The 9,692-nt window shown below is 36.3% G+C and overlaps 1 protein-coding gene across 2 annotated transcripts; it reads right to left on the bottom strand.

The window, feature by feature from the left end:
* On the bottom strand, positions 947–8,697 carry LOC107638307 (ISWI chromatin-remodeling complex ATPase CHR11). Of its 2 annotated transcripts, XM_016341524.2 has the most exons (25): positions 8,391–8,697; positions 8,022–8,150; positions 7,818–7,924; positions 7,621–7,724; positions 6,996–7,093; positions 6,696–6,875; positions 6,383–6,604; positions 5,672–5,807; positions 5,341–5,625; positions 5,167–5,240; positions 4,826–5,046; positions 4,643–4,730; positions 4,184–4,277; positions 3,905–4,093; positions 3,483–3,514; positions 3,279–3,355; positions 3,105–3,194; positions 2,954–3,023; positions 2,798–2,852; positions 2,655–2,713; positions 2,408–2,573; positions 2,013–2,191; positions 1,645–1,860; positions 1,456–1,551; positions 947–1,344 (listed from the first exon to the last, which is right to left on the bottom strand). In XM_016341524.2, exons 1-25 carry the CDS (start codon positions 8,610–8,612, stop codon positions 1,327–1,329), a joined length of 3,207 nt encoding a protein of 1,068 aa, XP_016197010.1. In that variant the 5' UTR covers positions 8,613–8,697; the 3' UTR covers positions 947–1,326. The 2 variants fall into 2 exon arrangements, with proteins under 2 accessions (XP_016197010.1, XP_016197018.1); XM_016341532.2 differs by lacking the exon at positions 5,341–5,625 and having other exon boundaries at positions 5,714–5,807.

Raw genomic sequence — 9,692 nt, 5'->3', positions numbered from 1 at the left:
ATAGAGAATATGACACTATACATATGAAAAAAGATAATTCCCGTGGATTTTTGGTAGAATAATTTAGACGCAGATATGCATATCTGCACATCATGTGTGTGTGTGTGTGTGTGTGTGTGTGTGAGAGAGAGAGAGAGAGAGAGAGAGAGAGAGAGAGAGAGAATATGACACTATACATATGAAAAAAGATAATTCCCGTGGATTTTTGGTAGAATAATTTAGACGCAGATATGCATATACCATTTCTGCACATCAGCCATGGTTATAGCTTTGGCCACCAGTTTTCCCTTTTTACCTTCATTCCCTTCTTTTTTGCCAGTTTGCCACGCAGAAACAAAAGTTGGTAAAAGGAAAGGAGAACAGATAGATCAAGCATGTGTTACTAAAATTTGTTTAGAAAAAGCTCAGATTAGCCAAAATTCACCCACCCTGTCGATGTCTAATTTGAGTGATGGAATAGATTCCAATCTATCTCATAATAATGCACTAAGAAACCTTTGCCATCTCAACTATTAACACCAGTACCAGATCTGCGAACCCTCAATGAGTAATCAAAGATGGCCCATCACCTACTTTATTTTTTCAGTGTGTAGTTTTATTTACTATTTAGGCGGTTTGAGTATGCAGTGGTATTACTAAGAACAGGCTAAACTTTAATTATATATATTCAGACAGTAGACCGTTCAAGTATGTACAGATTATTTTATCGTGCCTTATTGTATTGTTAGACTTAATTGGTTCCTTGTACTGAGGCTTTGTTTAATGAAATTCATTATTTTCAACTTAAAAAAGGATGATATTAATTTGAGAAATGCTAAAACATCACAATTTATTATTTTTAGCCATTATTTTTAACTGTCAACCCAATTTTTAGTCTAATAATCTAACATACTTTAGCTTATACTTTTGAACATTAATGATTAACTGATAATCACAAACAATAAAATTCTGATAATCTTCTAACATTCCTCAAATATTAATAAACTGCGGGTAAAGACACATTAAGGTTTGTATCTCTTGCGTTTGTAAACACGTTAGATAACATAATACAATAGGGTGAATACTATATTAGGCTTAGTATCTGACTAGTGACTAGTGTTCAAATACAATGGACATTCAATCTAATGGTTTGTGGATAGATTTACAAAATTTCAACAATATATTTCATCTAGATTCCCTAACTAATAAATGCGCTCTCAGGTTTATCTTTCGGGCATTTAATACCGACCAAAGTTGGCATGTGAAAATAGGACACCAAAATTAGCGAGGCCAGATCCCGGCCCACGCCTCACTCAGCCAAAATAAAATTTCGGTTTTCCTCTTAATTTATTTTTTCTTCTTCCCCTGCCAATTAAAACAGTCAGCTTCAGTAAAATCACGACGGGATACTTGTAATTAGGATCATGGGATATAATACATGCTTAAGGTATATAGGATTCAAGCAAAGAAACGTACCGAGCTTACAAAGTTATCCATGGTCAGCTGCTTGCGCTTCTTCGAAGATGGAGACTCCGTCTGTCGTGGCATGGTACGCTTTGATGGGGTACTACTCTGAAAGATTTGTCAAACTTGCATAAGATGACAACCTGATATTGATTGATATTTAATTAGTAATGTATGGCGTTGATAAAAGGATATACAAACCTTTGCAAGTTTCTTCTCCTTACGAGCCTGTCTCTCTCTTTCGTCATATTCTTGGTTTTCCTTCTCAACAAGGCGAATGAGGGTGTCACACCTCCTTGTTAGTTCTTGCGTTGTGCGAGACTTAACAAACCAATCAAAACGAAACAAAGGTGACATTCGAAATGCTGCCTTCAGTTCATCCCAATTCCCATAGCCAAGTTTGTGAATCATGCATATCTGCGAATTTCGAAGCCAACATAAACGGCAAAAAAACTCCCCTTGTAAGCGAAAAAAGAAAAGTAAAAACACATGAAGAAACTGGACATAAATTTAGACAAAACGAAAAAATTCAAATATGGACAGAACCAAGATTAACAAGCAAACAATACCATGAATCGATCACATTCTTCATTGTATAACTTCCCTTTGTTTTGCCCATATTGTATCTTTAGTTCTAACCATGGATTCTTGTAGCGGTCCAACTTCTTCCCAATAGCTTTCATAATCTCATCTTTCCGGGATATTCTAGCTTCCCCTCTTTCGATGTTTTTAATAATTCTATCATAATCTGCGGACAATAAAACACATGTCAAAATGCAAAAATTAGACTCAGCATATAGTAATACAGCGAAACAAACTTCAAGCAAAATTCAATGACCAGATGAAACAAAAATCAATGACAGCATCAGTTTGCATATCAACCCAAGAAGAAAAACAAGGCAATACTGTAGTACCACAAAAGATCCCCCATTTCTTTTTTCTTTACATGGCCATCATCACTAACCGTTTAATTCCTTGTATCTTTCTTTGAAGACCACCGCATATCTCTCAACTTCCTCTTCTGTTTTTCCTTCCATCTCAGAAGCAATACCTTTAATATCATTTCGGCCATATTTTTCACAGGCCCTAACGAAAGTATTAAAATCCCTCCTGCTCCATGATGAGAAACCCTAAGTGTACAAAAAACCAAAATTAAAACCAAAATAAAATAGATCCGTATCAAAGCCAGGCCTGAAATGAAATTAGCTCACCTCCTCTAGCAGCTGCTCCTTTTCTTCCAACTCTTCAGCAGTCAGTGGATCTCCCACCTCTAAATTCAACATATATGTCATTGTCACATTAATCATTCACATGCCAAGATGGGAAAGGGCTAAACTGGATAGTAATTATGTACCTTCTGGTTCATCCACCTCTATGGAGTCTTTTACTTGATTCTTCTGATGCGTTTGCTGAAATTTTGTTAAATAACATGAACATCAAAATATGTACACTTCCTTTTAACCAAACATGAAAAATACATTATGTATGTCACTAGGCTCATGTTACCCACCATGAGATAGCGTACTTCCTTTTCATACAGCTCACTCAACCTTTGTGTGTTGAAAAACTGGAAATCATGCCTGAAGACAACAGAGTAGACACAATAAATCAAGACAGAACTACCATATTAAAAGGGAAACCTTGTTTAGCGAGAAGATTACAGTTGAGGCATCCTGGGAATACGGGGCTCCTTCGGTTTAGTAGGACCTCCTTGGCGCAATGTTTGCTTGAAGTATTCAGACTCCGAGTAACTAAGAAACCAATAGAATAATCATACATCAGATTTTTTTTTTTGTTTTTGGGGTTCAATGTATAGCATATAGACTGGTGTTTACTTGCGCTTCCGCTCTCTTCTCGGTGGCTCAATCCAGTTTTCACTCACAATCTTTTTGAAATCAAATTTGTTCTCATCCTTCATTCAAAGAAAAAGCAGTCAGATATTGGTTAGAATGAGGAGTGCAGTTCAATAGACTGATGCAAAACTGAGCAATAAAAGAGTCCATCACAGTTAGCAAAGAAATTATAAAATGTTGACTTACCTTGTCATCATCAAAATCATAAAGCTCAGCATCTACAAATAACATTTAAAAAAAAAATTAGTAACTTCAAACAACCATACAACTTAAAAGGCAATATCAATGCTACACAGGAGCAAAATGCTTGCAGTTGTATCTTGATAAAAATGATGCTTCATTTAGAACAAAAGCAAATGACTTGTAGGCCATTGCTTCAAAGACCAAAAAACTAATTTATGAAATAAGCAAAGCATAAATGCATGCCAATTATTTCATTCTTTCAAAGAGGATAAAATTAATGCTCCATTTGGAGAGCACAGATAAGAAAAAGAAAAGCTTGAAACTTGAAAAGGGGTAAACAAGAATTCAAACAATGCAACAGATCAACAGTAACACTCAAACAATTGTCTATTCCATAGCCAGATTTATATTAAAAAGTTACATACTGTCATCCATCTTAAATTTGATGGCATCTTCAGTAAATTTCTTCATCTTAGCATCAAGCTCAGCTGTAGCTTCCTCTCCTTTGGCAATAATTCTGTCAATATCCTCATCTGTAATTGTACTGTCCTTGGAACTAAAAACCATTTCAGCACCAAATCTAACCATTTGAAGCAACTCATCTTTATTTACAGCTGTACACATAAACCAATTGTACCACATAAGACAATCATAAAAGTTTAAAGAGATAAAAGAATACTAAGAGTTCAGATGAAAACCCTTACTCTTCTGCTCAGCTAATCGGCCTTGCTGAATCACTAGAGCATCAAGTGCAAGCTTTTTGTAAGCCCTTTCAATTACTTTCTCTTCAATTGTATACTGTGGATTTTCATTGTACAAGATATTAGGACCAACCAAAAGTATAAATTCAGTGCTTCAAATTGGTTGTCGTGCCAGAGTTGGATATATATCTTGTCGGATATTTATTGAAACTTTGTGCCAATACATGTGAGATATCGCACTTACTATATAATGACTAATGCTGACAATGGCATTCATTCTAGATTAATATCAATAGGTTTTATCTTGATATTGTAATAATTTTATAAGTTGCATCATAGACATCATGTGTTGCAATTTTTTTAAAATTAGATATATCCAGTTAGGTGTCTTACATGTATGCTGCCTATATAGAAAAGCATAGATAATAGTGAACATAGTAATAATGCACAACAATTACAAACCTCCGTGCAAAATCGGAAAACTTGTACTTCTTTCTTCTGTCCAATCCTATGAGCACGATCCTGAGCTTGCAGGTCAACTTGTGGGTTCCTGGTATAACACCACCAAATATCAATAAGCAGCAAGTTATGGTAACCAATGCAATTCAGAAGACTGATGACACAATCAACTGACAACTAACTAACCAGTCACTATCATAAAGAATTACAACATCAGCAGTAGCAAGATTGATGCCGAGACCTCCAGCCCGAGTAGATAACAAGAAGACAAATTTCTCACTTCCTGGTTTGTTGAAAGCTTCAATGGAAGCATCACGATCTTCTCCACCGGTGTTTCCATCTATACGACAATATTGATATCCCCGAAACATCAAATAATCTTCAAGTATGTCCAGCAGCCTAGTCATCTGCAGAAGGGCCACAATTAAGCAAGGATGGGAAGCAAGACATTAGATTGCATAAATTTAAGACCTTCAAAGTCAATCAGTGACAACAAAGTGACAAACCCGTTCTTACAGAAAACTAACCTGTGAAAATATCAGGACCCGGGAGTCACGCTCTTTTAATTTAGGAAGTAACTTATCCAATAGAACCATTTTACCTACAAAAGAAATATTTAGAAACATTTGACAATGTCAAGTCATTAAATGATCAGTCTACAAAGAACTTCCAGAATATCTCTTTATGTAAAGAAATTTTACCAGCATTTGTGACGAGATGGTCTCCTGTAGTATAGGGAGGACCGGGTTCAGCACCTTGGAAGAGATATGGGTGATTACAGCATTTACGCAGTTGCATTGCTATGTTGAGGAGTCGCTTTCGTTCTCCACCAGCATTGACAACCTCTAGATCTTTCTGTAGTAATGCCCTATAGTACTGCTTCTGCATTTGTGACATGCCTACTTTGAGTATAGTTTCCTTTTTCGGTGGCAACCCTTTCTCGACATCTGACTTCAACCTCCGAAGGAGAAATGGGCGAAGGACCTAAGATATAGATACAAAGTAAAAATATTACTCAAGTGTCGGATTAAGTGATTAAAACAACACTCAACAAACAAAGGAGGTTCATTTCACCTGATATTTGGAACCATTCATCAAAAGTTTCAGCAGAGCTAAAAATTTCAGGCAGAAGAAAATTGAGAAGAGCCCAGAGTTCATGAAGATTGTTCTGCAATCACAAAATAAGAAACCACAGTAAATATCCAACTTTGTTAGATGATGCATGCTACAAGGGAAAGTGAACTAGAATCAGAGTTTTAAAAGTTACATCAGTCTATGAACAGATAATGCTGCGGGGAGGTACAGAAAATAAACAAAAACACAAAACAGCAATGCTACCAAGTTAACCCAAATTATGAGTAATTCAACTCCTTCGTGCTCGTCAACTGCAATTTGACTATGGACAGAAATTCTCAGCAAAAATTATTGGAAGATAAAACAGTCAGATTTAGAGACTAAACAAGCCATGCCGCCCATCATTGGTAGCATATGCAACAGTCTAATTTTTTAAAGCTAAACTGCAAATGATAATACACGCAAGGTCATACTAAACTTTAAATTCATTCAAAGTGAGATGAATTGACACAATGATGCTTCCCTGTTCAGCAAAGCCCATGAACTCCATAAAAGAAAAGGGCTGTCCTAAGGAATTTAACTACATGGATCAACAAAATAAAGAAAAAAACAAAATACTAGTTTCAAGATTACATTGCAGCATTGTTGTGCATAATAAACAAGACATACTTGGAGTGGTGTGCCAGTTATAAGGAGTCGGTAGTTTGTATTATAGAGCCTCATCGTCTTGGAAAGGAGGGAGTTCTCATTCTTGATTCTGTGGGCCTCATCAATAATTATGTAGCGCCAACTAAATCGACGCAATGCAGACTTCTCCTTGATAACCATTTCAAAACTTGTAACACATACATCAAACTTCCCGGCAACCAATAACTCCTCTCTTATATGCCTCTGCAGTTATTTGAAACCAACAGACAAGTGTCAAAAGTATCCACCAATGTAACCTTTGAAAAATAATTCGCAACAGCAAAGCTATTCTTACCCTTTCATCCGGGTTGCCAAGGAACTTTACTGCTCGTAAAACAGGACAAAAGCGCCGAATCTCATTCATCCAATTTCCAAGAGTAGACTTTGGGGCCACAACCATATGAGGACCCTTTATACCTCTGAACTCATATAAATACCCTAGCAAAGATATAGTTTGTAATGTTTTCCCAAGTCCCTGCAAATCAACAGCATAATTAATTTAATACTTAAGAAAATCAATTTATACATCACATATTAATTATGTTCTTGAACTTATTTGCGCAGAGACTTAACTCTAAGCGCCTACCATACCTACCATTTCATCTGCCAGAATTCCATTTATACCATTCTCATACAATCGTATGAGCCAGTTTAACCCAGCAAGTTGATAATCCCTCATCTTCCCTTGGATACCTGTTGGAAAAGAAGAAATTTCACATGAACCAATAGCTTTAAAGATGTTGAATATGATCATATGACTAGAAAGAAACTGCATATTAGTAAATATGCTTCCATAAAAACAAATTATGATAGTAACAAGAAGAAATCAACTAGTGAACAGAGGGAAAAGAAATGAGAGAGAGAAAGGGGGGGCGGGGTGTCCAACACATAATCAATGTCATACACATGCCCTATGAGAAGTCCAGGAACCAGGCCTCCTAACACCAATAGTAAGTAAAAAGAATTTAGCCAAAAAAAGAAAAACAAAACAAGGAATGGAGTATAGACAATTTAACCAAAACAATGCTATAGATGAATCACTGACCAATATAACAACATAAAATAGAAATGGAATATCCAAATATTTTCTCCACAAAGTGACTAGTGGGAAGAAAGAAGGACATGGAGTACACAATGAATGAAGAACTAAGAATGGAGCACTCCAACGCAAGCACAGATACTACATACAAAAATAAATTTAAAGTAAGGAAAACGCTCACATGATGGTTGTGTTACCAGCCGCGTGCTTGCCAAACCATCTTCTTCTTCTTTAAGATACTCTTCATCTTCCTCTTCTTCAGTCACTTTCGATGCATGGCGTCCCCTAAAGTAGAAAACAATAAATTCACAATAAGTAACGAAGTCATAGGCAGAAGAATCACAACTCTTTGTTGTCCTTCTTGACTTCTGAAATTACCTTCCCTTTGACTTCTTCTGAGAAGAAGATTGAGCACCTTTGGCAAAATGAGCAAAAATCTCAGTTTGCTGCAACAGATACTTCAATCGGCCCTTTCCTTTATTGTTCTGCATCAAAAGGTAACAATATCGATTCATTTAACAATCAATTCAAATTTTATATAACGAAGTGAAAAGCCATCCCATGTATCATGTATATACGCACCATATCAGCATCAATAGCTGCATTTTGTTCATCCAGAATCTCCTGAATCTTCTGCTTCTTCAATTTCTGCATTTCTTTCAACCTCGCCTTCTCGCGCTTGCTAACTTCAGTGTCAGCATTATTTTCCTCCTACAATGAAACAGTTTCGAAAACAAAACATGAGGAAAAGTCTGTTCATGCGTGAACGAAATGCAATAACAAGAAGCACTGTCGATTGAAGTTGACATCTGCTACACAACAACCGTATAGCTTCACTTGCAAATATTTTAGCATCGCAAAACGATAATGCGTTATACGAAGTTAAAGCCCTAGCTCAGCGAAGTCCAAACGACAAAACGCAGGCGCATGAAACAATGGTTTTACGTTTACCTGTTCATCGTCGTCGGCGTCTCCGGCAGGTTCATCCGGCGCAGTATCGTCATCGCCAGAGCTAGCGGAGCGAGCCACCTCTTCGAGCTCCTCGTCATCTTCTTGTTCGTTGATCTGATCGTTGGGAAGTTGCTCCTCCGAACCGGAATCGGAATCGGAGTCAGAGGCATTCGACGGCGCTTCGTCGTCTGAAGAAGGCTGAGATTTGGAGGGCCTCCCCATGGCTTGGTTCTCTTTTCAGATCTGGGAGGGTTTCTTTCGGAAGAAAAAAGAGAGCGCGAGAGGGACACAGTGATGAATAACCAAAACCGAAGGGAACGAATAAATGCGTAGTTAGTGAGGCATTTATGGCCGTCAGATTTATTTGCGGTTTGATCGAGTGGCTCTACGCCGTCGAAGAAAGTGAACCGAATATTTCGCGCCATTTACGTGGAAATTAGATTTTCCCGCTTACTTGGATTTGGGTCTCCTTCGTTTTTTATTGGCCACAGTATGGGCCCACTTTTGATTTCTCCACAGGCTTTATTATGGGCCTTACTTCTTTTAACTGGTTATGGACTTATGGATCATTCACTGTTGCCATTGCCTGCTTATCCCTGTACACTGCATGGTCTAGTGGCATAAAAGTATGCCTTGCTCCTGTCCAAAAAAAAAAAAACGTATGCCTTGCTTGTTGCGGGCATTAGGCAACGCTTTAGGGCTGTTTGAAAAACTCTAAGAAGTAGCTTTTTTTTAATTTTTGACTTATGAAAAGTAGTAGTATTAATGTCTGGTACAATTTTTAAAATCAAATTGTAACTTTTTAAGAAGCTATTTTGGAGCTTATAGAAAAGTTAAAAAAAATGACTTCTCTCATAATACTTCTACTTTTCATTACATTTCTATAAAATAAGCACTTTTAGAATTAAAAATCCAAACACAAAATAACTTATTTATAAGTTACTTTTAACAAAATTATTTATTATTTGAGTTATTTTATTAAAAATAGCTTAATTAAGTTAGTTACCCAAACTGAGCCTTAGTGTAAGGTTCATCTTCTATGTGTTGCAATGAATGCACGGGGATTCAAAATTTGGCTGATGTGAAATAATAGATAGAGCCTTAATATTATGTATGTGTGTGAGTGTGGTGTGTGAGTTTATAATATTTAGGATTAGGACTATCCAATTCATATTAATTTTTCTTTTATTTATTTTTATTAGACTTAGTTTAGTAAAAAAAATTAAAATGCTTGTATCTTTTAAAAGTACAAGTATTTTGTTTTAAATTTTGTAAAATATCATATAATATTTATAGTTTTTA

This window comes from Arachis ipaensis, chromosome B01 (genome assembly GCF_000816755.2).
Source record: "Arachis ipaensis cultivar K30076 chromosome B01, Araip1.1, whole genome shotgun sequence".
In the NCBI taxonomy this organism is placed as follows: Eukaryota; Viridiplantae; Streptophyta; class Magnoliopsida; order Fabales; family Fabaceae; genus Arachis; species Arachis ipaensis.
Note: the sequence above shows the minus strand (reverse complement) of the source record. Positions and strands in the feature narration are given on the sequence as shown.